This window comes from Chenopodium album, chromosome 13, assembly GCF_948465745.1.
Source record: "Chenopodium album chromosome 13, dcCheAlbu1.1, whole genome shotgun sequence".
Taxonomy (NCBI): Eukaryota; Viridiplantae; Streptophyta; class Magnoliopsida; order Caryophyllales; family Amaranthaceae; genus Chenopodium; species Chenopodium album.
In genome coordinates this window covers 49,058,129-49,085,194 of record NC_137846.1, presented here as the reverse complement: position 1 = coordinate 49,085,194, position 27,066 = coordinate 49,058,129, and the positions used below count along the sequence as shown (strand labels likewise).

Here is a 27,066-nt window from a genome sequence, read left to right as displayed (position 1 = left end):
TCCCTTAATTACATTCTCACTTCTCTTTAGAAATAAATGTTACTCCGTAGAAATAGAAATCTAATAAAAGATCGGAAAGAGTAGCATATTAAATTTGTTCCTCTTGGAATCTATGTCATACAATTCAGTAAATTGACCTCATCCGTAAAAATGTAATTATTCGATACAACAACGGCACTTAACTACCGGGGCGTAAGCCGGCTGTCGGCATTTATTTCCAAGTTACCAAGCTAAAAAACTCCGGCCCCACATTTTCCCGGTAAATTTATTTATTTATTTATTTATTTAATTATTATTATTATTATTATTATTAAATAAAAATAAAAAAAATTCCCAGAAAAGAAATCTCTATCTTTTTGGAATACATCCATCCTTCTTCCCCCTCACTCCCATGTGCTCTTCTTCATCACCTCTTGCTGTCCATTTTCTCTCTCCTCCCTCCTCCTCTGTTCACTCCATGTGAACCTAAACTAATCTAAATTTATAATCAAACAATAAAAATTCTACCAATTTTACCTTAATACATTATCATTTATTTTTCTCTCTTCTCTGTACTTTCTCAAGAATGTCTCTGTTACACCATTAACCATCCTTCATCAATTCTTCACCTACTTCTTCTCTATACTTTTATTCATCACAATACTTGTTCTTCCTCTAACTCCTTCTTTCATCATCAATGGAGTCTACTACTCGTCTCGATTACGTCCTCTTCCAGCTCACTCCTACTCGTACCAGGTTTGAATCAATAAATAAATAAAAAAAACATAATCTAATGAGTTATACTACCTCCGTTTCATATTATTTGCAACGATTTGATATTTTATATTCACGCCGTTATATCAAATCGTTGCAAATAATTTGAATAATTTGAAACGGAGGTAGTATAATATGTGACAATTCGTCACTGATTTAATATATTTGACTTGATATAGGTGTGAATTGGTAATTTTTGCTGGGAAATCGAATGAGAAGCTAGCGTATGGATTACTAGCGCCGTTCATTGCGCATTTACGATCTGCTAAAGATCAGATTTCTAAAGGTGGTTATTCTGTTACACTTCGTCCGCCTTCTTCTTCAGTTAATTCTCACTGGTTTACTAAAGGAACTGTACTCAGGTACTCATCTATTAGTTGATTTTATTTATTATTAATCTCTCCGTTTTAAATTATTTGCAACGATTTGATATATAAAATTTGAGTAGTTGCAAATAATTTGAGAAGGAGATGGTATTGAATTTAGGAATGTTGTGTTATTTCTAAGTTGGTTTGATTTGATGATTTTGTGTAATAATTTGATTTGGTTTAATTAGGTTTGTGAGATTTTTGAGTACGCCGGAGGTTCTAGAACGGTTTGTGACGATTGAGAGAGAGATTTCGCAGTTGGAGAATTCGATTAAATCATACGAGGCGTCGAATGCGGTTGTTGATGGTGGTGTTGTGACTGATAATGATGGTAATGAAGGGAGAATTGTTTTGTTCTTTGATTAGATTTATTGGATTATTGAATTGTTTTTTTGATTTGGTAATTATTTGGGTTGGAGATTAGTTTGACTGGATTTTGTTAATTTAGATTTATGATGCAATGAACTTTATTAAATCAATGTATTGGGTGAGGTGGGTAAAGTGGAGAGTAATCATCATTTCAATTAAACCATTAAATTTTATGTTAATGGAGTTTGATTGATTGTAATGATTTCCTTCTTTTGGTAATAGTATAGTAGTTATAGTATTATTTGTATGTTTTTGGGATCTTTTTCTTTTCTTGCTTTTGTCTACTTTGGTGTAATGTACTTATATTGTATATTTAACAACTATGAATGTCTGTAATTAATTATGTTGGAAATGGTAAGTACGATGTTTGATTTGATCAATTTATAAACCCGGAAACCGAAATTCTTAATTTTAATTTCGTAAGCAGATAAGATTTAATATTATGAATGTAAGACCAGAAATTTGTTAGTTGTTTGATGAATGTTTGAATCTGGATTTTGACAGGAAATGCTATTGCTTCAGGTGCTTCGTTTAAGGTAGGAATTCCTTCAAGCAAGATTAATCTGTTTGTCATTTTCATTGCAATGTTATTGATAGTTTCTTTGTTTAATTGCTGTTTCAGACAAAAGGGGAATTGGATGAAAGCAGTGATCTTGGACAGGAAGAAAATTCCAAGTAAGGAAATTGTCAAGTGTTGTCATATGAAACTTATGAAGTCAACAAATTCATTGATAGTAATTGGTTGTTTGCATTTCACTTTATAGGGCCCGTTTGCAGCGTGTGGTGGAAACTCGTAAAGCAGTACTCCGGAAAGAACAAGCTATGGTTTATGCTCGAGCTCTGGCGGCTGGCTTTGAAATAAATAATTTGCATGACCTCATTTTGTTTGCTGATGCTTTTGGAGCTTCACGCTTGAGGTACATACAAGTAAACCGTGGACTGCAAATAATGTTGCAACTTCCGTACCTCTAAAAAGCCGGACTTCAATTTTAGTCTCACAAACTTGGTATTCTATTTGGCTTGACTGAAGTCTGATATCTGCATTGTTATCACATTTAGGGAAGCTTGCATAAATTTCAAGGATCTGTGTAAGAAGAAAAATGAAGATAGGCTTTGGGTGGATGAGATTGCTGCAATGCAGGCTATGGTGCAACCCGAATTGGCATTCTTGGGAACTTCTGGAATTATTCTTGCTGGTGAAGAAAATGATCCTTCCCAAGGTCTCATGACTGCAGGGAAGCAGAACGGAAGTACAGATGTGTCACTGTCTGATTCTATGACTAGTCATGGAAGTTTGGATGCAACCCAAGGTGCGTATGAAATACTTTCTGATCTCTTACTAACGTTCCATGTTATATTCTCCAGTTTAAGATGCATAAATAGCACCCCACCTGATACTTGCATACCCAATGTAGCAAATTTCCACAAACACAGACAAAAGTACAGATGAGAATATATAAACTGTTGCTTGCATCAATCTCCGGGTTCACTTATCTTTCTTCTACAACCTTTATATGGTCTTAATATTCTGTAGTCTGTACCATTTTAATTAATGTGGTTTATGCTGCAAACTATATTATGGATATTAAAACTGGTTTTATATAGCTTATTCCCCATTCCCATCATGTTGCTTGACACATAGACCAGGTTAAAGATTTTCATACCATGTCAGTTTTCATTTTTATTAGTCTTCCATACTTGGTTTTATCCTTGGTCCATACCTTTGTATTGGATTGACCATAGACAAATCTGTCGATTTGCTTAGTTATCACTGTGAAAATGTAAACATCTTCTGGATTATTTCCTGAAATCTTTCTTATAATACAATGTAGATTCTCAGACTCAACCAACTGATGCAAAAGCACAAATGCCGCATCCATGGGCACAACAATTTCCGCCATACCTTCGTAACTTTCAGGGTCCCATGTATCAGCAGATGCCCCCCTATCAAGGCTATGGTTACTCAGGCATGCAGGTTCCCCCACAATATTACCCTGCAAATATGCCATGGCCTTCTGATGTTAATAATTCTGCTAATCATGAATCATATGATCGCCGTGATCGCAAATCATCATCCAGAAAGAAGGGAAAAGCCTCTAATGCACGGGGATCAGAGAAGGAAGATCGTGAGGAATACTCTGAGTCCAGTGGATCTGGTTCTGAGACAGACTCTTCGTCAGAGCATTCTCATAGGAAAAAGCATGGGAAAAAAGGTTCAAGAAAAGTTGTTATACGCAATATTAATTATATTACTAACAAAAGAGATGGAGAACAGGATGGGTCTTCTGAGACCAATTCATCTGATGAGGATGAATATATAAATGGTGATTCCCTCAAGCAGCAGCTGGAGGAAGCAGTTGGGTCCTTTGAGAAGCATAAGAAGTCAACCTCTCGCCATCACAAAAAACGAAATGGCTCCAAGCACCTTAGCTCTGTTAATGGTTCTGCTGGCCAGGATGATGAAGATGTTTCAGTGAAGAATGGGAAAAAAGGAAATGAAAATTGGGATGCTTTGCAGCAGCTGTTAATGAGGGAGGAGGAGTCAGATTCTAACAATCCTCAGCCACATTTGGAGTTGGTTGAAGAAAAATATTTTACCACAGATAGGTCCCATGAGCTAAATTCATCTGCTTTCAAGCCAGAAGCAGAAGAGAGATCAAAGCAGAAACCAATTGCTACTGATGCTTTTCTAGTTACTGGAAAGGGTACAGGACATGATGCTGACACGGGTAAATTCTCTGCTCAAGGCTTTGACCCCAGTGAGAGTACCCTCCCAATATTGAGAAGGGGTAGTGCACCTGAGGAATTCCTATTTTCGCAAAGAGGTGAACAGCCGGAAAGTTATGCACGAGTGCCACTGTCTGATGATATTTCCCATTCTTCCATAGTCAAAAGTCAAACTAGTGATGATTGGTTTGTTGGGAAACAATCAGATGTAGCAGCATACCAGGGTGGAAACAACCATCCGAGGTTTATTGAAGGAGATTATGTGAGATCTTCAGCTGATCAGGATGAGAAGAAAAATAAAGATGTTATTGATGATTCTCTCATGATTCAGGGGCGACTAACCGATGACCACCGTGAATCCCAAGTGAAGACTGATATTAGCTTTGTTTCTGATATGGTTGAGGCCACTCTCTTTAAAAATGGAACAACAGCTCCTCAGCAAAAGTCTGAAACACATAATTTCTATGAACCGGATGCTATTTACATGGTTCGTGATCATGATGCGGTGGTGGAACAAGTAAAACCATCTTGGAGTCCTGAACTTGATTTTGAAAATTACATGTCCGTGAATGATCCTGCTAAGAAATCAGATGTAGATGCGAGTGTAGACTCTTCTAATGATAAAGGACCTGACAACAAAAAGAGTGGAAAAGCTTCCACGAAGGACCCTAGATCAAGAACCTTGGGTGGATCATTAAGGAAAACTAAATCTGATACTACACCAGGGCCTAAAAGGTCAACATTTGGCAGTAAAACATCTACTCCCAAGACCCAACTTGAGAAGGTATTTATCATTTCTAGAAGGATCTTTCATAGTAGGCAGCTTATAATGCTATTCAAGTACATTTTTGAAATCAAATTACAATGAACCTTCCAAAGTTCAAATATAATTCTTAATTTTATAATTTATATTTAACAGCTAAATTCTTTGATTTGCTAAAAAGAGCATTGTTATTACCTGATACTTTTATTCCATTTGCATTTATTCATTTTCTCTATGATCACTATTGACAGGATGAAGAAAGAAGAAAGAGAATGGAAGAGTTAGTTATTCGAAGGCAAAAGCGAATTGCTGAAAGAACTGGTGGTAACCCGGCAACATCTAGAAAGCCTCAAACAGGAAGTAAAGCAGTTCCATCTACCGTTAGCTCTGATAAGTCAAAACCTAAGCCCATCCTCAGAAGTTCTACCATTGAACGACTCGCAGCTGCAAAGACATCTCCAATAGCCCCAAGTACTCAACCGAAGAAAGAAGCTACTAAGGTAAAAGGTGCTAATGTGAACATTGGATCACAGAAGACAGCCAGTGTAGATGCCAAGAAAGTGAATGCAGAAAAGAACAAGCCTTCGGAGAAAAAAGCTGTCATTAAAAATGTAAACGGGGTAAGTTCATCAGTTGCAGACAATAAGGAGGAAAAGGGTACTAAAAAGATTGGCGCCCCAACGTCAACAATGGAGTTGCCCACTATGCAAGGAGTACAGACTGAGGATCCAAAAGACATTAAAGAGCTGCACGTTACTTCTTCAATCATCAATAAAGATGTTAAAGTAGTAGCACAGATCAATTCTTCAGATGAAAAGGTAGGCAACCTTGTTGAAGATCATCCCACAAATTTGGATTTACTTGAGGAAAAAAATGATAAAATATCTAAAGAATCTCTATCTTTTCCGAAAGAGGAAAAAGTTTCTGATGATCATTATAAATCTGGTCCAGAATTGAGCATCCACCCATTGCCAGAGTCGCCTCCCAAACAGCTGGGTTCTGCGTTGATCGAAGAGGAGCAAGCTACTAAAACCGGGAATAGTTTAGGCTTTACAGAAATTTCCGAGATAGAAGAATCAACTCCTCCACCAACTAATGAAGTGAGTGCAGATCCCATCCAGAGGAAGAAATGGGATGGTGCTGAAAACTCTCCAAAATCTGCTAAAGGTTTCAGGAAGCTTCTCATGTTTGGTCGAAAGAAAGACTGAAAGCGTCACAATAAGTTGTAGAGAAAACACAGATAATTTTATACACCGGTTTTGATGGTTCTCTCATGTTTATACTGCAGATAATAAAGGAAGGGAGCGAGGGTCCCTTGCTGCACAAATTTTAACCACTACGATAAACATATGGCACAAGGATCACCAGTTCCACAAATCAACGTTTGATGCCTGCTGCTTAGTTTCAAGAGCATGTGAATTATATCTAGCTGTGAGTTATTCATTTTAAGTCCTTTAGGCTATAGTGTGTGCATATCATTCCTTGATCCAGTACATTATTCAACTTGATTTTTTATAGTTTTGTTTATGGCTTGTATTCTTTGGGTTGATATCTCTGTATGTACTTGGTTATATACCCCTGTAATGCAATTTTTTTGAATGTACCTGGTCCTGTTTTTTCGCCCCCTACTTTTTCCCCCTTGCTATCTTTATGCTATTCTAGGCTACAAGAAAGCATTGCTTGGATGAAATGAAAATTTTATCCACAAAATAGTGAAGTATATCTACATTAAGCCATAGATTAGTAAGAAAATCTCTATTTTGCTAATTAGTTTTACTACCGTTTCCTACTCCAGCTTCTGGGTGCTTGAACTTAAGCTTCTAGCTCTTCATAGTGAGGAAGCTTGGGATGGACATGACCTAATAAAAAGTTGTTTCTATCTCCTCCCTCATTTTCAAAGAAACCATTTAATGTTCTTTTCTTGCTTTGTTGAATATCTTGTTTCATCCTACCATCATAGCTTTGGCGTAAATTGCCTGATGCTTCAGTTCGTACTCTTGTTTTGTTATCATCTCCTGCAGACTTCTTGAGGTTATGCTTGTTGCTTTCCTTCTTTGAGGGTTCCTGAGGAAGTGGCTGATAAGCATTTGTGTCACAGCAAAGTAGTGTTCTTTTTCCTACACCATTTGAATTCGGAGATAGATTAGTAGCTTCATAGTCGTAATAACTCTGAGGCAGTGTCTTTTCTTTCATATCATCCAAATAGACAATGTCTTTCTCTTGGATTTGGGGTGTACTCTCTAATAATTTCCGGGAGGATGCATCGTCAATGTAATTTATTTCATGGCTTCCATTGCTGGCTTTCTTTGATATATAGCCAGGATTAGGCTTCTTGGGGAATTTTGACAACCCCTTTTCATATTTCAGACCTTGTTCTTGATAACCTTCATACTGTTCTTCATGGATAACATAAATCTGGAACAAAATTAAAAATTAAAATTAAAATGGTATGATATGGAATTTCTATGGCATCTAATGAGGTAGAAATAGTTCTTTCATTTCTTCCTTTTTCTGGGTATTGAGGATGGTTAAGGAGCGATATGCAGGAAAAAACTAACATCTTTGTCGTTGAGATAGAGTGTCTGAAGTGCAGAATCCCTGCCGTTTTCACTTAACAGGTCGGGCTTTAAAGAATCTAGAATCATCCTATCTGGTAAACTTTGCATGCTTTCAGTATGCTTGGGCTTCTCTGGTGATGATTTTCCTTTATTCAGAGCTTGATTATCCTTAAAGTAGTGTTTTTTATCATCAACATCACAAACCTGTAACAACAGGAAACAGAATAAGAAATGAAAGGGAACAACAGATTGATTAAACTCAGTGTCAGTTCGGTCTCACCTGCTGACAGTTCATCGAACGACAATCAGCATAGTCTTTGATAATTTCTTTGACTAATTCAAGCTTCACTTCATTAGATATTGAACCAGAGGACAAAGCACTCTTCAGCTCTAACTTCACAAAGTTTGTTGGCCGAAAATTTACGTTATTATCATCAAACTCATTGCTGTACCAATTTTGGAATAGGCTTCTCAGTTTGATAAGCTCTGGCAGTTCACCACATCTTGAGGCAGCGAAAATCAGACAAGAAACAGCTTCTTTTACATCCACTGTCATGTCCCTGACGAATGAAAACAAGAGAGCGAGTGAGTGAGGCTGTGAGAAGAGGGGGAAGGGGGGGGGGGGGGGGTGGAGAGGGAGAGACGGCGATGAGTGCAAAAACATCACAAGTCACAACCAAGAAAATACAAAGTACTTAAAAACAGAGGTAATGCCTGTTTCTGGTAATGCTGCTGAGGTTGTGGAGGATGCATTCGCCGGCTTCAGTGATCAGTATGTAAGCAGTGGCTCTGCATTTTTCCCTGTATAGTTCTTCAACCTATATAACACAAATCACGTCGATAATTAAGTTGGTCTAAGCTTAACCTTCCATTCGGAATTAATTGGACTGCAACCTGCTATTTCACATCATTAGGGATTTATCATGATTTTACGGTTTAATATAATTGTCTCGTATATTCCACCATTAATTTTGAAATGGTTGATCCATGTTAGACATCTATGAAGCTTATATTACATATAAGTATATCTTTGGAGTTATACCAAGTTGGAAGCTCGTTGAAAGTCACCAATTTGAAGGAGCTTAGCCATATCTTCACATGTTTGGGCGATAATTGTACTTTTCCTTGCTTGCAGGAACTTGAGGCGATATAGAAGTTGTTCAATGGGCTTCTTGCTGATTTAAGAAAAAATATAACAAGTATAATAATTAAAAATATATCAAGTATAAAACATCTTGCTCTTAAGCTTCAAATTATTAATTTTCCTTAAATTAAAATACAAAGTACTTGCTATTCAAAAAAAAAAAAATACAAAGTACTTCATATGTATTTTTTTTAGTGTTTAGAGAGCCACAAGTGCGGGTGATGAGAATCGATCCCAAGATCTCATGGAATCGGAAAATGTTCAAATGTGTACATTTTGAACAATACAAAATACAAAATACAAATGTAAAAAAAATTTGTACGAGTAAATTCCATTACAAAACTATTTCATAATTGACCATTAATGATTTATGTCCTTATACTATAAAGTTTAGATTTTGAAAGTTATTTTAACTCACATTTACATCACAACGTACTGTGACTTATTAACCAAAAAAAACTCTATATAGTGTAAACAATTAACGCGACTATGCATAAGTCACCTTTTTTAATTAAAAAAATAAATTGTACTTCCTCCGTTCTGTTAATATTGCAACAAGGAGGAAATTACGCATCCCAAAACACAATTTATATGCTAAATATCTATTATTGTGTAAGCGTAAAAATTATAAAAACTTGATATTGTGAAAGTATTTTATAAGACGAATCCAACAATATCCCACTTGACTATATTTTGTTTAACGTATAACTCATATTATATGGTCAAACAAGAGTGATGAATAGTGCAAAAAGTCCATTGTTGCAATATTAATAGAACGGAGGAAGTATAAGTCTTGTATAACCTTGTTAATTTGTTATTACAGGGAAAATACAGAGATCAATTTGTTTATCTCTCATGACCCTTTCATAAATAAATTAATAATTTTCATTAAATATAGGCTTCACATTTGATGATGAATTTAAAATTAAATAAAATATTAAATTATATATGAAAATATCATGTGATAATTTTTTTTTTTGTTTATCTCTTAGATAAATTACTTGAGGCAACGTTTTCAAAAAAACTTACTCGAGGCAAACTCTAAAAGCAACACGAAAAAATCATTAAAACCTCTACTACTAATCGTATTGTAGCTATCAACTTTTACAGGAGAAAAAGTAAAAAAAAAAAATAAAAAATAAACAAAAAATTTGATTACCATTTAGAAGCTTTGCTTCTGGATTCATAGCTTTGGAAAGGCATGCAAAAATTAAAAAAACCCATTATTAAGTTCCTCGTTCTTTAGCGTACTTGCTTTTGAAAGGAGATAAATCGAAAAGTATGACCTAGATATTTTGAAAGAGAAATTATTAATATACTCGTATTAACATTATTCTGTGCTGATTTTTTTAGCCCCTTAAACGTGTATTAAACGTAGATAAAACATATAATCTTCTTCATTACCTTTTTTTACTATAGAAAATTGGTTATAATATTTAATTTCCATTTTTAAAAATGATTTTCTAGAGATCTCCACGGAAACAAAAAGTTTAAGTATGTAAAGATTTTTTCAGGCAAAGTAATTATAGTAAGATTGTGGATATGTGACTATGTGTACATGAAAAAGAAAAAAAAAACATTTAAAATGTGATCACTTGACTAGTATATACTCCATACTTCTATTTATTCTTGGCTCACTTAAAAGGCGTAGCAAGATATTTAGGGGTTAATTGTAAGGATTACTTATTCAAGGATTATTTGTAGAGTTACTTACTCAGTCGGTTAGTGCGTTTGTGTGTGAGAGTAACCCCACTCCTGACCGACCGAGTAACTCTTGAATAAGTAACCTTTAAATAAGTAATCCCTATAATTTACCCCTTACCAAATGAGTACCCTTTAAATAAATAATAAATGACCAAAAGATATGAATAACCCCAGAATAAGTAACCCTAGAATAAATAACCCTAGCCACACGGTCTGGCCAACCACATACAAAAATTGTGTCATAAAAATAATTACTTGCCATACGTATCCCGTTTTGTACTTACATATGAAAGATTTAGGGTATGTTCTCATTTACTGAGCTGAGCTGAACTGAACTGAATTGAACTGAACTGAGTGGAGCTGAGCTGAGCTAAAATGAATATTTTATGAGAGAGAGATATTAGGAGCTGAATTGAACTGATTGGAACTAAACTAAACTGAATTGATTGGAACTGATTGGAACTAAACTAAACTGAATTGATTGGAACTAAACTAAACTGAATTGATTTGATCCAATTTCCTCCATTTCTCTCTGACTTTTTAATTATATTCTCCAAATTGCTTAATAAATTAAATGAATTTTCGAAATAAAGAAATCTTTAAAGTGCATGTGGTACATAAATTATTATGAGATCCGGAAGACAAAGAAAGATGACTGACAAATCAAACAATGGCGTTTTGTTCGTGTTCAACCGTTTTATGTTAAGACTTGGACCTCACCGACACACTACTAATTGTATAATATTTACATTTGAGGTATATTTTTTGCCTAAAATTTGAACATATTGTAATACTATAGATTACTAGATTTATCTATGTACTAGCTTGCTATCCCGGGTTGGGAGAGCTTGTGAGAGGTCTTGATCCGGTGTTCCAGTAGGGTCTTTCTCCTTACAAAAAAAAAAAAAAAAAAAAAAAAAAAAAAAAAGAAAAAAGTAAAAAACATCTTTAATACCAAGAAATATCAAAAGTGATCTTCTTTATTTTCCCTAAACTGTCAACTTTTTTTTAGTACTTGATCTAGTGGTAAAATTGTCATCTCACTACATCCCTAATTTCATGAATCCTTGCCCATGCATCCGGGGATAGTTGGCATTTGAGATGCTCTGGTGACTCTGGTCCAATAGTGCACTTCACCTTACCTACTAAAGCAAATAAAAACATATGAATGTGTACCATTGTTGATGAGAAGAGGAATAGAAAGAGCATATAGAGTTGCAACAACATTTAGGACAAAAAGGTGATCATGTATGCATGCATGTCCAACTTAATTTGTTCGCCTAGTTAAACACAGATGTTTAGCTGGAGTAGTGCAATATAAATGAACATTTAATAGAAAAAAAATGAACATTTATTTCTGAACATTGCAATATATAAAAATGAAAATTTACAATACGGAGTATAATATAAGAGTTAAATAAAAAGACTATGAAACTGAAAAAAAAATAAAAAAAAAATTATACATTTAATATTATATAACTGAATATTTCAGATGTAAATAAAAATGAACATATAATGTTATTGCTTATTCATCAACATGTGGTAATTTTATTTTATTTTATTTTTATAATTTTGGTTCTTATTCATCTAATGTTATTGCTTTTTCAGCTTATAAATCAAAAAACAAATAATTTTAGCCGTCAAATTTTAAAAAATTTGGTAGTCAAAAGTCAGACTACATTAAAGTTGGTACTATCCCATTTTCATTTAAAAACATCTACTACTGCTCACTCCGTTCCTAAATTACATTTCTTACTTCTAGCATTTATTCCTCACATTATAAAAAGAAGTGGGAATGTAATTTAGGGACGGAGGGAGTAGTATTTTAAGCATATCGGATTATTTTTTCTAGAAATTTAGAGACACTGCGGGCCTATTCTCTTCAGCTTATTTTCAGTTTAGTTCAGTTCAGCTTCAACAAGTTCAGTTCAGTTTCATTAAGTTCAGTTCAGTTCTTATCTTAATTTCCTTCTCTCATAAAATATACAGTTCAGTTCAGTTCAGCTTCAATAAGTTCAGTTCAGTTCAGTTCTTATTTTAATTTCCCTCTCTCACAAAATATTCAGTTCACTTTAGTTCAGCTCAGCTCCAATAAGTGCAGTTCACTTCAGTTCAACTCAGGGCCTGTTCTAATAGATTTAAATCACTTGAACCGAACTGAACTGAGCTGAACTGAAATGAATATTTTATAAGAAAAGGAAATTAAGAGCTGAATTGAACTGAACTGAAATGAGCAGAACTGAACAGAACTAAAGACCCTCAGTTCAGTCAATCAGAACAAGCCATACATATTACTATAAATTACACAATTTACACATAAAATAAAAAGAAGTCGAAATTAAAGAAAGACATATGCCAGCTTTAACTAAGCTGGTATGAAGTCGTATTCATTTCTGAGTTCCAGCGGTTACATTAGATGCTTCCACTTCACTACTTCACCTTCCACACCTTTTTTTTCTGTCTTAATTCTTAAGTACCACCTACTCTTAAAGTTCTAAACTAAATTATACCACATTTCTTCACTTTTATCAACTACAAAAATTAATTTTGAGAGAAAATAAATAAATAAAACCCAGATCTTGTAAACTTGTGAAAAATTATGGCTTCAAAACTTGTTATTATTGCCATTATTGTTCTTGATGTCATTGCTTTTGGTCTTGCTGTTGCTGCTGAACAAAGACGAAGCACTGTAAGTTTTTTTTCTCTTTGTATGTGATTGTTTAGATGATATTTTTTTAGGGACGGAATTAATACTCATGTTGATAGTGTAAATTGTAATTGTAATGGTACGAGTGGAGTTTAGCTGATGGGTTGTTTGATTTGAAGGGTGATTGTGTTTATTTTGATTGGTTTATTTAATTTTTATGATTAGTTCTGCTTGATCTGACAGCATTAGTCAATTATGCAATATTTTTTATTTATTTGCTCTCATAAAACAGAGCAAACTCAGAGGGATTTTATTTATTTTTAATAATTTTTATGATCAATTAATTTTTAATCCATTGAAGTTTGTTGATCCAATGATATGCTGAATAATAATTGAGTTAAATTGTAGTATAATTTATGTTATATAACTGGAAAAATCTTGACCTTGAGAGACTATTTTAGCTGTGGATCCATGTGGGTGTTGATATTAGTCATATCTAATTGATTTTAGCAAATAATTGGAGCCTCAATCACTCATATAGTCCATAAATTATATTGTAATTTCGATATTAAAGACGAATCTATTGTAAATCGTTGTTGTTTTGCTGTTCAATTGCTATGAAGCTTGGATTTTTTAGCTGTGATTCTGTTTTTATGAATTTTTTAAGTTATGAAATGATCTACTTTGCCTAATTGTATGAGAAGTAACAAATTTGTCAATAAGGTCTTAAGCAGTTAGGCTGAATTTAGGCTGTATATGCCTTTTGTGTTACGATTTGAGCTCGTGTTTTTTTCGCTTCTTGTGGAAGGAGAGAAAGGGTGTCTAATTTTCATATGTTTAAAGAACTTTAAACAGAAGTAACAACAAAATGAACACAGCTAAGATCTTCGGGTTATTCCGACTGCAGCTGATATTTGATAGCTCGGATTGCTTCTGTTAGTTATGCTTTCTTTGTAATGCTTGAATTCAAACAGAATAATGCCACTGGTTTGATGACTTTAGAACAGGAAGCAAGATCCATGAACTAGCTGATAGAATTGTTAGAATATTACAGTACTGACTTCTGAAAGACCAAACTATTGAATATAGGAATCTCAGCATTTTGTTTAGACATGTAGCTGACAGACTTGTCTATGAACAGGCCCATATCGTATCTGATCCGGACGCAAACTACAAGTACTGTCAGTATAATTCAGACATTGCCACAGGATATGGAATTGGTGCATTTTTCTGCCTTCTGGCTGGCCAAGCGATTGCCATGGCAGCAACCAAATGCTTCTGCTGTGGTCAGGCTCTCGGTCCAGGAGGAGCAAGGGCTTGTGCTATCATGCTTTTCATCGTCTGCTGGTATGTCCTTTATATATCTGTTGCTTAACTTGTAACTGTATTTGTCATAGTTTTGAAGTCATAGAACTTCATATTTCCTGAATTATCATAGTAATTTAACCAGAGCACATTAAGTTTATCCTGAACCAAACTGAAAAAGCTTTTTATTATTCTTTTTATAAACTGCTGAATTCAAGATAAGAAATCTATGCCCCATCCCAAATACTTTCTTGAATAATTTTGAAGTCATAGGAAAATGTTAAAATTCAATTTTCGTTGTCTTTTTACTGGGAATTTTGTGCTTGCTTGCTGTCTTTGCTTCATAATTCAGAACCTTTTAACTTTCACCTTGTTAATTTTACGAAATTTTCATTCATGTCAGGTTGACATTCTTCATTGCGGAGATATGCTTATTGGCGGGTTCTGCAAGAAATGCCTACCACACTAAATACAGGTCCTTCTATGAAGACCGAGCCCCATCATGTGAAACTTTAAGAAAAGGAGTCTTTGCAGCCGGAGCTGCATTCACTTTCTTCACCGCTATTGTCTCTAATTTCTACTATGTTTTCTACTCAAAAGCAAAGGACACCTTCAGACCATGAGGCACAGTACATAGATCAGTATAGTCCTTAAATTCCAAGAAGAACTCACTATATATGATGTTTTGTGGTCTTCATTGATGTGCTTACAAGAACTACTTTTTGGCCATTAATCTTGATTTTAGAAATTCTTACAAGTAGCAGATGTCACGTATTCAATGTTTGCGTGTTGGCTGTGTATTTGTACGGTTGTTTTGTTAGATTTTGCTGATTTGTGAGAGAGAAACATATAATAGATGGTTCCTGTCATTGTAATGTCCTGATTCTTTGGTTAGTGTGACTTGAATATGAATAATTGCTATTTTTTTGGCAACATCCATGGCTTTCGGTGTTTATGATATCAGTTTTTCAAACTCTAAACTTAAGAAATTTTACTGATAAGAGTGGTATCAGTTGTATGAACTCTGGCAAGTGAATTTTGATCAAGTGTGTTGCATTCAAATGTACAAAGGAAAACCCTGACTTTACAATATGATCCAACCGGAATCAATCATCCACGATAACATCATAGTCATCCTAGAAGAGAGAACCTGGAGTCTCTGGGGAAATCCCAAAGATTTTGTACCTTCCACCAGTCCGAGTCATACAGATTTATCTACAGATCAGTCTGGATGAAGAGACTGATAAGTCGTTCTGAGAGTAGCATCATCTCTATTCTCTAGCATTGAACATTCATAATGTCGTTTCTTGTATACATTATGTAAATCTGGTAGAAATCTCAGTACTTTGAACTTCTGAAGTCTTAACCCAAAGGGAAGTGTCAGATAGTTTGCAATTTGTTATCATCTAATGCTTGAGGATGAAGTGTTGGAATGTTGGAGACTTTGAAATACAATTATCTCCTCCAACTCCTCACATTTCGTCACTTGAAATAAATCTTCCGACTTTGCAAGTAGCTGCAAAAGCACCACTGCTGCTGCCGCTGCTGCTGCTGTCGCCGAAGCATCCTGAACTAAATCACCACTTTTTAGTTTTGGCCGCTCTCCAATGCATAGTGCAAGGAAGGGTATTTAGGGACTGAAAATAACCAATACATAATGTGATGTAGCCTTTAGTTCGGTTGGTCGGTCCACATGTAGCCTGCAATTTACTTCATAATTTAAACAACACTAAATAATTATGAGTACATAAAATATCAAAACCAGAAAATCAAGTCAACAAAATCTTACCTTTGATAAAGTTATTTAATCTTACTCTTTCTTGAAGAAAAACTTTGGGTTATATAATTATCGTTGACTTTATTAATGGAGGAAAATAAATCATGTGCATCAGTGCCAGAAAAACTTAAGCATGAATGAAAGTGTCAAAGCATTTTAACTCTGTAAGCATTTATAAAATATTCAAGCAGATCAGATGCCATTGCCAGCATTTATAAAGCTGTTAAACTCATATCTATCTTTTCTTGAGAGTAAGAGATAAACAGAAGGAGAAATTACATATCTGAAGAACTTTTTGGAAGTTGCAAGCTTAATTACCAAATCATGGCTTCAAAGGTTGTTATAATTTTGATTTTGATCCTGGATATCATCGCTTTTGGGCTTGCTGTCAATGCTGAAAAGAGACGGAGTACTGTAAGTTTATCGCTCTATATCTCATAATTCAAGTTTAGTTTTTGACCTGTTTGTGTTAGATGTTACTGTCTCCGTTTTCGTGCAGCATAGATTAGAACTTCTCTGATGCAATGATGGTTGTGTCAATGGTGATTGTGCGTAATTTGATTTGATTTAGTAGAAAATTTTTAATTTTATGTATACTGGATCTGGTAGATTTCCCAGTACTCTTACAGAAACAGAGAAAAAACAGAACTTTTAGAATTTAATTGATTTCCTGATTTAGCAGTCTTCTAACTAGTTTCATTGATCTTCTGATCTGCTCAGTTTTGAGGTTTGAGTTTAAAATTGTGTAATGTGACAGTTTTTCGTAAAAAATTAAGCTAATCAAGGCTGAATTGCTAGACATTAAGCTACATACTTTTCAACCTTTCCTAATACTCTACTATCATACACTTTGTGTATGTTCTTGCTGTCATACATAATTACATATAGTCATATAGGCTCAAATCATGAGAAGTCTTTTATGTTTGGTAAAAAGTTTCTTATATCTCAGCTAAATTGCAAAACACTTGGCGATGAGAGTTGAAAAAAATACAGTTTCATGATCATTGCTCGTGTTTTTTATGAGTAAAACATCAAGGCAAAACTTTGAACCAAAAACTACTGAACTTTCAGATTTTGCAGATGATTTGTATCTTCCAAACTCATAATGTATAAGATAAAAGCAGGATTTGTAACGGCTTCTTAAGATAAAAAAATTTCCCATCACTTGGCCTTCTTTGTAATCCCTACACTGTCAAGTAAAAAGCAAAAAAAGTATCCTTTTTGTTTATCATCTTGGATCAGAGGCCAGAAACACCAACTACTGCTAAAAATTAGAGGCTTTCAGCTTATCCGACTGGACCACCCAGCTTCCAAAGATGAAGATTGTTTCATAAAAGCAGTACTATATAGAATTATTAAGGAAATGATTTAAGTGATTGATTTTGAATGACAGGCCCAAATAATTTCAGACCGAGACTTGAACTACCAATACTGTCGGTATAATACAGACACTGTCGCAACAGGATATGGGCTAGGAGCATTTTTCTGTCTTTTGGCTAGCCAAGTAATTCTTATGGCGGCTAGCCGTTGTTTATGCTGTGGAAAGGGTCTAAGGCCGGGAGGATCAAGGGCTTGTGCCACCACTCTTTTCATCTTTTGCTGGTATAATTTTTTTTTACCTGACTCATAACAATACATAATTTAAGTAAGCTTTTAAAACAGATATTCAGCAATATTTTTCTCCTTGAATAACTGAATCTTCTATATCAGGCTGACTTTCATCGTTGCTGAGGTCTGCTTATTGGCGGCTTCTGTAAGGAATGGATACCACACAAAATACAGGGTCTTCATTGGAGAGAACCCACCATCATGTGAGGCTCTAAGGAAAGGAGTCTTTGCAGCTGGAGCTGCTTTCACCTTCTTTACTGCCATTTTCTCGGAATTTTACTACATTTCCTACTCAAAGGCGAGAGGCTGACCCTCATCGCTAGCATAAACATTGTGTCATGATGCCAAGGGAAAAAACACAACACAACAAAATGATTCTTCAGGGTTATTAACTTGTTACTCACCTGATCTCATAACTTTATTGACCTTACTAAAAATCTTGGTTGTAGGAATTATGTGCAGGATTTATCTTGTATCTACTTTTTGGTGCTTAGTATTTTTTTATTTTTTTTTGGGTAAGCTAGATTCAATAGCGGCCTATTTATGTTATCGTGTTTAGTGTTATAAGTTCTTTTGGTACTTAATATGTTTATTGGTAACAATTTTCTTTGCTCTGATGCTTTGACTGAAACAAGTTTCGCAACAGCTGCTGCCCAAACCAAGCAGCTTCAGAAATTTTATCTTAATATTATTTGTATGAAAAAGTCACATCAAGTGCCTAAACCAGTGCAGTCAGGTGGATGAAACAAGAAAACTAAGCTCAATTTCAGACAATTCTGCTACTCATACTTTCTTAACATCTTTACCTTGAAAGATAAGCCACAAAATAATTTATTTGACACGACAAATCTCAAAGAGAATTCATCAGAACAAAAGCTTCATTATGCTATAAAAATTAAGCAAATTATATATGAGATTATGCAATATATTCAAGGAGAAATGGCATAAACCAGAATCAGACCAAAATGAGAAAGCAAATAAGTTTATTTAGTAAGAATGATGAAGGTTTTCTGGGTCGTCTCAAATCACATGAAGTTCTTACTAATAAAATTTTAATACGAAATATAAAAAACTCTTACTTGAGTAGCCTCTTCAATGGAGGAAAGAAAGCTCACAAGCACCCCCACCCACCCCCTACACTTCAACGGAAGATCTGAGTACTATAAGTAAGAAAAATTGCTATAATCTACCAATTGTTATTTATATTTTGTTCAAATGTCAATTTCTGATTTGAGTAAGTGTTGAAATGTCATCCCTTCACCAAACTATAAATAACTAAATCAAACAAGATGTTTATTGCTCTCCCATAAGTCCTCAACCTCATTGATGATATTCTTTAGTAAATCAGCCCACACGAACACGAACTTAATGTAAAAAATATTCGGCCTTCTCAAACATCACCTATAAGGCAATAACATCATTTATGTTTCCCTACAGTCTACACATACAAAAGATACGAAGCATGATTTACATATATGACATCTCCTTTTATAAAATTGAAGGAGACTCCTGGAATTCAAAACAAACTGAATGAATGTAGAGTGCCTACCTATGTCTTTATATGTATAATTTGTAGTATGAATATACAAATCAATAGAAGAATCATGTTTTATACAACTTCATTTACGCAGTAGGTGTTGCACCACATATAATAATAATAATAATAAATAAAAATAAACACAGAAAAATGTCAGGATAATGACAGGGATGCACCCCAAGCACTTATCTGATTTTGTTCATCTTCAGTAAGGACAAACCGCGGTAGAAGAAGTTGATCGGCAAGCCAATTATTCTTATCTTCATCTGCAGCAGGAAGAAGGGAGGCTGGGAGTGAAACTTGATCGATATAATCTGTAAAATCACGAGTTTTAGCCTTCAAGGTCGCTCCTTTTTCTTTTCAGCTTCAAATGGTTCTGATTATGTTCTTCAAGTTTAACATGATCTTATATAAAATCAGATAGGAGACGTGCATCTTCAGAGTATTTGCTCTGTAAGAGCTCCCACAACTCCGGGTTGTGGGACTCCGAGGGCAGTGAAAGTAAACTGGACGGTGAGTCATCACATATCAGGTGGTCAGACAACGGTACCTTTTTCAGCTTCAAGCAACCTTCTACGTAAAACTCTTTTAGAGAAATGCAGAGGAGTAGCCCTTTATGTATGCTGCTCAGATACTGTAGCCTCAGCAATTTAAGCTTCCTTAAATTAGGAAGAGTAAGTATGGGTTGGGGTGCTTCGAAAATTCGCTCTATCTTCGGACAAAACTCCACTTCAAGCTCTTCCAAAGAAGTACAGAGATGCAAGTCCTTACAGATACTTTCCAACTTAGGTAGACGCATCAACCTTATTATCTTCAATTTGAAGGGACCAGAGATGGGATTAACCACTAGTGTCTCTGTCTCACCTTGTGAAGATGGAGATGAACTATTGCTGCCACCGCTCCCAAATATCTCTTCCAACTCTTTGCAGTCCCACACATCAAGTTTTTCCAGCGAAGGACAGAGGTCCTTATAGATGCTTCCCAACTTCGGCAAACCGTCCAAATGTATAATTTTCAATTTGGGGAGAACAGAGATGGGGTTGGGTTGTGGATAACAAGCATTCATGGGATCAACTACTAGTGTCTCTGTCCCACCCTGTAAAGTTGAAGATGATGAACCATTGCTGCCACCACCGTCAAATATCTCTTCCAGCTCATCGCAGAAGATTACACCAAGCTCTTCCAGCGAAGTACAGAGATGCAGGTTCATGTAAACTCTTCGTAACTTTGGTAGAGAATATAAGTATACAGTAACCAAGTTAGGAAGAGCAACAGCGGAGTTGGTATGATTACCATTGTTTGATTCAAATAACTCCTCCAACTCAGCACAATTTGACACCCGAAGATATTTTAGATTTGGAAGGGAAAGTTGCTTCTCCGGGAGGGGAAAAATCACCTTTATTTTTGGACATTTTTCTATTTCTAGATAGCAAAGGTGGGAAAAACTGCATCTCCCGAATTCTATTATCCCTCTTAAATCAGGCAGATCATAAAGATATATGTTCTCAGCGAAAGAGCCTTGTTGTGGCCCTGACGATGACGATGACGATGACGCAGATGATATGTACTTTAACCCATTACAGTAACGTATATACATCTTCTTTAAGTCTGTTGCGAAACCCAAGGTGGGAAAAACATCTCCCAGGTTTCTTCTATTCACATCACATTTATTTATCTCAAGCTTTTCAATTGTTGCCGGGAGCATGTAAGTGGTTTCGTCATCTCCTATTTCTGCCCCTGCTACCCACACTTCCTTCTCAAAAATATTGAAGTCGCCAGACTCGTCACTATTGAACAATTTCGGGTCATGAAGCCTAAATTTGTAGCAACTTATTGACGATGGTAAAGATTGAATGAGCTTATTGAAGCCAGTGCTGTCAGATACATCCCATGGCAAATAAGTTACCTTTTCCAGACACTTTAATTTTTCAATCCCGTCTGGAGCCTTTTCAAGCTTATAAGCATAATCAAGATCTAGCACCCTCAAATTTGAAAGCTTTGCTAGTGACGGCACATACGTTAGCTCATAACATTCTGCAAGTAAGAGCGCCCTTAAATTTTCCAAATCAGAAACACTCTCTGGTAACCTCACAATAGAAGTATAAGATAAATCAAGAACTGTGAGGGCTCGCATGTTCATAAAGAATGATTCTGGAATCCTTGTTAGAGGATTATTATTGAGCATCAGCACAGTAAGTTCTGGGGTCAAAGGTGCCATACCATTTGGAATCTCCATGATTTTGTTATGACTCAATGAGACCTTTACCAGACCTTTGCTCCATTGCTCCTCTTCAGGCACTTCCTCCTGTTGATCACCAGATTTTGCCAGGAAACGGGGATCATTTTGGGTGATAATAATTGCCATGTCTCTAACCAAATCGTGCATTTGCACACTATCTTCAAAATATGTTAATTCCCCACTTTCCAGTAAGCATGAGCTCAACAATCTATTCAAGATAGCATGTCCTCTACTTACTTTGTCTTGCGGACTTGGTACCTCGTCAAGCAGCCCAGCATCAATCCAAAGATCTACCAAATATTCTTTATATATTCTTCGATCTTCTGGAAATAATGCACAACATAGGAAACAATTTTGTACCTTTCGGTCTTTCAAGCTGTCAAAACTGAATTTTAACACTCGGAAAACCTCTTCTTCCATAACCTCTTGCCTACTAACAGGCCTTCTCAGTTCGTACAGAGCATTTTCCCAATCATGAATAGTATCATATGCTCTTGCACAACATCCCATAGTTATCAATGCAAGTGGCAAACCTCCACATTCTCTAACAATTTCTTCTGCTAATTTAGTCAAATGACTTGGTATTTCCTCCAAATGTTTAGCAAACAATTTCCAAGCATCATTTTTACATAGGGGCTCAATTTTGATGATTTTTTGGCAGCTCATTCTACAACACACCTCCTTCAAGCGGGTAGTCATTACAATATTGCAACTGCTCGAATTAAGGGGAACGCCAACTTGCTCTAGAAGATAATGCTTCCATAAGTCATCTAGGATGATCACGGATTTTTTCATCCCAGACAATCTATGAAATAATAAAGCCTTCTTCCTCTCTTTATCTTTCTCTGATAGATCCAGACCTACAACCTTCCCGATTTCATTTTGCAACTTTTCAAGGCTACAATCTTGTGACACAGTCACCCAATAAACTGCAGTGCCAGAGTCTTCCAGGAGCCTGTTGTGGATTTGTTTCATTAAGGTTGTCTTTCCGACGCCACCCATTCCATATACACCAATTGCAAACACAGAATCCTCTTTCAACAACTTTAAGATCGAATCCACATTCTCAGTAAAACTTTGGCCTACCAACGTTGTTGCTACCATTGGTATTCTCGTGCTTTCATGATCATCCAGTACAACTCCTGTAGGAAACTTCCCCTGCTGAGTGAGTTCTTCAACTTCCTTGGTTTCTTTTTCGATGCGGCTCTTCAGGTTTCTGCTGGGGCCCTTCTCTCTAAATTCAGTTTCAATCCGTTGAAGTTCCGATTTCTTTTCTTTGACATTTGCGAACCACAACTCAACTTCACTTTTTTGCCTTTTTCCAGGCTGTATCTCTGCATTCTTCAAGACTGTGAGGTTATCTGATTCAACAGCAGTGAGACAGTCTACTTTTCTCTTATACTAGGGCAGCTAACGCGCGCGATGCGCGCGCATAGCTAGTCATATCTAGTTACTCTTTCGGCTTGGTTTTAAAAGCACAAATTTAGTTATTGGCAAAATTAGTGACAAAAAAATATGTACACAACTATGTTTATGAGTATAAATATCCAAGACAACTAACATTAATGCATGAAAGCAAATAAGTACGTAATTAAATATTTCAGAGGGTATAATTGTCCAAATACTATTCATTAAAAAAACTTGTACATATTAATGAGGGTATATATGTAAATGCACATTTTAAAGGGTATAATTGGCATTACACTATTCATAAGAGTAAGTTTCTACTTTTTATAAGGTAGGGAAGTCTTCAACTCGTCATCTAAGTTAATAGCCAATAAATTGCACAAGACTCTTTTCATTGCAATTCCTGAAAAAGGATAAAATATCTGTTAGGTAACATATATTGTAGGTATGCCTTGAAAGTTTGTATTCTATTTCCTTATTGCATATTTCCAACATCAAATAAATGTATAATATTCAACTAAAATTAATAGTAGTAGTTGGATAAGTAGTTGTTATCCTGTTCTGGAAACAGAACATTGGATACTGATTGGAGAAAAAATTAATAATGTCAATGAAATTTAAGCAATCAAATATATATATATATATATATATATTAAAGCTAAACTTTTAGCCAGGTCATGAGGCTGCGACACTTGGCTAAGTGTCACGCCACGTTGGATAGATTTAAATAGACTTCATAAGATAAAAAAAATAAAAAAATATTAGTATAGAATTTTATTTGAATAGAATTTTAGGATAAAATTGTTAGTTTAGAGTTTTATTTTCGATAAAATACATGTACAAATTGAATTATAATTTTATTCAAAAAAATTGTTAGATTATAATTCAACGAACAATCCGATAAAGCTAAACTTTTAGCCAAGCGAAAAGACAACGACACTCGGCGTTTCAACTTTTCGCCAAGTCGCGCCACGTTGGATGGATTTAAATAGACAATTAAAAAGTTAATTTAAAATTCTATTTGGATATAATTTTAGGATAAAATTGTTAGTTTAGAGTTTTATTTTCAATAAAATACTAATATTTAGAGGTACAAATTGAATTATAATTTTGTTAATTTTTTTTTGATAAAATATAGCAAATTGTCATAAAAGCACATCAATTCCTAACTAATTTTGTATCAATGATATATTTAAAAATTTGACATATAGATTAAAAATTTATCTTCAATAAACAACCCGGGCATCGCACGAAGCACAAAACTAGTATATATATAAAGGGGAGTTTTTTCCCAATCTTTTAGAGAGCCACGTAGAATTTAATTATCTTAGCACGCCATGATTATAAATTTTAATTGTAGCCAATCAAATAAAAGACTATTATTTTCTTTTAAAATTAAATAATTCACATGCCACGTAGGCAAAATTGGCGAATGAGATTTTTAAGTTTAAACTAATTAAATATCAGTGGCGGAGCCAGAAATTTTAAATCGAGGGGACGGATGAACATTACATATATAGTTTGACAAAAAAATATCCGGAAAAAAACACCGATACTTAAATATACAGAATGTTCAATAATTAATGTGTACCGCTAAAAAAAAAATCCAAAATACAAAGTACTTAATAAAAATTCAATATTATATATCAATTTTTTCTTCAAAAATAATCGCTTATCAGTTCAAAATTTTTAATAAATTTGAACATTAAATAATATAGGTAATTAAATGCAATATTCATCATTTATAATTTTCTATGACAAACTTAATTTAGTGGGTTTTGTTCATGCAATATCATAATTAAAATTATTATTTATATATATATACTTAGTATATATTAATTAAAAAAAATGAAAGGAATACTTCTTAAACATTAAAAAGAAAAAAAGTGAATGGAAAATACTCCACTAAATTAAAGTTCAATGACAATAGTTATTTAGGGGTTCCGTTCATGCAATATCACAATTATACTTATGTAATTAAATTAGTACTCCATATTGGTTAATAAATATAATGGAAGAATTCTTCATCAAAAAAAAAAAAAATGGAAAGAACACTACATCAAGGTTTGAACCTTGGCTTCTTGTAAAGAATTCAAATCCACTCACCACCACACCATCCACTTTGTACCCCTTTGGCTCCGCCAATGTTAAATATAAAATATTATCTTTTGATATTAGGAATTTTATTTAATATGTAAAAAAAATTTAGCACATAAATTAAAAAAAAAATGTTTAAAAAAATTCAAACAAACCGTGCATCGCACGGGCTTCATCTAGTAGTCAATATAAACGACTAAATGATAAACAAAGAGAGAGTAACTAGAAGAACAAGAACTATCCAAAATGCAAAAAAAAAAAAAAAAAAATAATAATAATAATAAAAATAAAACAACAAACAAACAAAAAATGTCTTTATACTTCTTCCATCCAAATTAGATGGCGCATTTGGCTTTGACACTATTCATAAAATCTACTTTGACTAACTTTTGTGATTTATAGATTAGGAAAAAAAATATAGTCCTGTGAGAACTTGATGGAATCCTCTTAATTTGTATTAATATCAAAAAAAATTTATAAATTAAAATTATTCATAATTAGAGATGATTACGGTTAAATTTATGCATTGAAAAACATTAAGTGTCAATTATTTGGAATGAAAAAAGCATAATTCAAACGTTGAATAATAATAATAATAATGTGGTAAAAAAAATAAAGAATCAAGTATGGTGATAAAATATGTATCTCACTTTAAACTGTTATTCTAATCTCTTGTTTTTATATCAAGAACTTCCAACATAAACATCAGTAACTACTTTTTACTTTTTAGGCACAAACAATGCCCTAGATTAATACGAAGTATATATCTTCACTTGGTACTAAATTACTTTAAGACACTGTTCACCTCAATTTATCCAAATAATATTTTGTAAAACTAGTTTTATTTTGGTAAAAATATATTCAACAAACATATTTTTAGTTCAAAATTTTTATCTAAGCAACTTTTATAAGTCATTAAAAGGTCACCCTCACACGTGTGTAAAAAAATCATCATTAGATGAATTATCGAGGAAATGTTGGAGATTTTTTTTTATGAAAAAGGTCATTATTAATATAAAGAGTTACAAACATGAGAACGTCTCAATTTTTTTTGTGGCTTTATGGCTTGTGAGAAATTGAGAATCATGTTAATTTTTTAAGGAAAATTTTTAAATTACCACCCAAAAATGTATCCATTTTCAAATTAACAACCCAATTAATATTTTTTTTAAAAATTACCACCCTAAAATTAAATAATCACTCAGATTACCACCCATTTCAGAATTCCGGTGGGTTTTCTGTCTGTGGGCCCGCCTACCTTATTTCCCTCCTTTTTGTTCATTTATCCCGACTTCACTCTCTCTATGCTATTGAACTCAACCAAACCCCTTCCTCATTCAATTTCTTCATTAATTTTCTGAACAATCCCCTTTCTTCATAAATTCTCAATAACTCTTTAAATTAGTAAATTAAAACCCTAATTTTTTTTTTTGTTCTACAAAGGAGAAACTGGTGGGTAATTAATTGCAAAGACGTCACTTTCTTTCTCCTCCTTCTTACCTGAAACCACCCTGGGAGGCAGAGGAAGGAGCCGCACATATCGGAAACACTTCAAGCAAAGGGGAAAGAAGAAGGAACCCTAATTTCATAACAACCTCAATTCAATTGAAGTAGGAACCCTAATTTCAAAAAAAAAAACCCAATTCAATTAAAATAGGAACCCTAATTTAAGAAAACCCCTAATTCAATTGAAGCATGAACTCTAATTTCATAAAACCCCCAATTCTACCTATTTACCCCAATTATAGTGGAATTTGGTGAATAAAATGCGACTAAAAGTTGGGAGAGTTATTTTAAAGAGAAAAATCGAGGGAAAATCAATCAAAAGGGTCAAAGTGGTTAGTAGCCGTTAGGTGGGGCCCACAAACGAAAAACCCACCGGATTTTGAAATGGATGGTAATCTGACTGATTATTAAATTTAAGAGATGGTAATTTAAAAAAAAATATATTAAACGAGTGGTTATTTTGAAAATGAATACATTTTTAGGTGGTAATTTAAAAAATTTCCATCTTTTAATGTAGTAGTATGATTTGGGATACTTTTTCTTATAATTATTGGGAT

General features: G+C 34.2%; 4 protein-coding genes across 6 annotated transcripts; 3 read left to right on the top strand and 1 right to left on the bottom strand.

Moving 5' to 3' along the window:
• The first annotated feature begins 366 nt into the window (after window positions 1-366).
• On the top strand, window positions 367-7,355 carry LOC145574870 (COP1-interacting protein 7-like). 3 transcript variants are annotated; one of them, XR_014098209.1, is made up of 10 exons: window positions 367-735; window positions 933-1,115; window positions 1,310-1,452; window positions 1,995-2,026; window positions 2,113-2,165; window positions 2,255-2,407; window positions 2,550-2,800; window positions 3,323-5,001; window positions 5,232-6,411; window positions 7,002-7,355. XR_014098209.1 is itself a non-coding variant. In XM_081632741.1 (10 exons), the coding sequence occupies exons 1-10, from the start codon at window positions 677-679 to the stop codon at window positions 5,935-5,937; spliced, it is 3,126 nt and encodes a 1,041-aa protein (XP_081488867.1). In that variant the 5' UTR covers window positions 367-676; the 3' UTR covers window positions 5,938-6,069. The 3 variants fall into 3 exon arrangements, 2 of the variants coding, with proteins under 2 accessions (XP_081488867.1, XP_081488866.1); XM_081632741.1 differs by lacking the exon at window positions 7,002-7,355 and having other exon boundaries at window positions 5,232-5,798; window positions 5,932-6,069; XM_081632740.1 differs by lacking the exon at window positions 7,002-7,355 and having other exon boundaries at window positions 5,232-6,583.
• Window positions 7,356-12,720: 5,365 nt separating this feature from the next.
• On the top strand, window positions 12,721-15,271 carry LOC145576789 (uncharacterized). Its single transcript, XM_081634491.1, has 3 exons — window positions 12,721-13,075; window positions 14,175-14,380; window positions 14,742-15,271. The coding sequence occupies exons 1-3, from the start codon at window positions 12,986-12,988 to the stop codon at window positions 14,959-14,961; spliced, it is 516 nt and encodes a 171-aa protein (XP_081490617.1). The 5' UTR covers window positions 12,721-12,985; the 3' UTR covers window positions 14,962-15,271.
• An 897-nt stretch (window positions 15,272-16,168) lies between these two features.
• LOC145576788 (uncharacterized) lies at window positions 16,169-18,233 on the top strand. The gene is made up of 3 exons (XM_081634490.1): window positions 16,169-16,529; window positions 17,509-17,717; window positions 17,826-18,233. The coding sequence occupies exons 1-3, from the start codon at window positions 16,440-16,442 to the stop codon at window positions 18,031-18,033; spliced, it is 507 nt and encodes a 168-aa protein (XP_081490616.1). The 5' UTR covers window positions 16,169-16,439; the 3' UTR covers window positions 18,034-18,233.
• A 1,180-nt stretch (window positions 18,234-19,413) lies between these two features.
• Window positions 19,414-22,894, bottom strand: LOC145575634 (putative disease resistance protein At4g27220). Its single transcript, XM_081633468.1, has 2 exons — window positions 19,690-22,894; window positions 19,414-19,574 (listed from the first exon to the last, which is right to left on the bottom strand). Exons 1-2 carry the CDS (start codon window positions 22,601-22,603, stop codon window positions 19,414-19,416), a joined length of 3,075 nt encoding a protein of 1,024 aa, XP_081489594.1. The 5' UTR covers window positions 22,604-22,894.
• Window positions 22,895-27,066: the final 4,172 nt, after the last annotated feature.

What these genes read in the sequence shown, in the direction of transcription:
- LOC145576788 (XM_081634490.1), top strand. Translation starts at nt 16,440, where the DNA reads ATGGCTTCAAAGGTTGTTATAATTTTGATTTTGATCCTGGATATCATC. An exon ending in CTGAAAAGAGACGGAGTACT is followed by an intron (nt 16,530 to 17,508) that starts GTAAGTTTATCG and finishes TTTGAATGACAG; the next exon opens with GCCCAAATAATTTCAGACCG. An exon ending in ACTCTTTTCATCTTTTGCTG is followed by an intron (nt 17,718 to 17,825) that starts GTATAATTTTTT and finishes CTTCTATATCAG; the next exon opens with GCTGACTTTCATCGTTGCTG.
- LOC145574870 (XM_081632740.1), top strand. Translation starts at nt 677, where the DNA reads ATGGAGTCTACTACTCGTCTCGATTACGTCCTCTTCCAGCTCACTCCT. An exon ending in GGACAGGAAGAAAATTCCAA is followed by an intron (nt 2,166 to 2,254) that starts GTAAGGAAATTG and finishes TTCACTTTATAG; the next exon opens with GGCCCGTTTGCAGCGTGTGG. An exon ending in TTTGGAGCTTCACGCTTGAG is followed by an intron (nt 2,408 to 2,549) that starts GTACATACAAGT and finishes TATCACATTTAG; the next exon opens with GGAAGCTTGCATAAATTTCA.
- LOC145576789 (XM_081634491.1), top strand. Translation starts at nt 12,986, where the DNA reads ATGGCTTCAAAACTTGTTATTATTGCCATTATTGTTCTTGATGTCATT. An exon ending in CTGAACAAAGACGAAGCACT is followed by an intron (nt 13,076 to 14,174) that starts GTAAGTTTTTTT and finishes GTCTATGAACAG; the next exon opens with GCCCATATCGTATCTGATCC. An exon ending in ATGCTTTTCATCGTCTGCTG is followed by an intron (nt 14,381 to 14,741) that starts GTATGTCCTTTA and finishes CATTCATGTCAG; the next exon opens with GTTGACATTCTTCATTGCGG.
- LOC145575634 (XM_081633468.1), bottom strand. Translation starts at nt 22,603, where the DNA reads ATGGTAGCAACAACGTTGGTAGGCCAAAGTTTTACTGAGAATGTGGAT. An exon ending in CAAATACTCTGAAGATGCAC is followed by an intron (nt 19,575 to 19,689) that starts GTCTCCTATCTG and finishes GTGATTTTACAG; the next exon opens with ATTATATCGATCAAGTTTCA.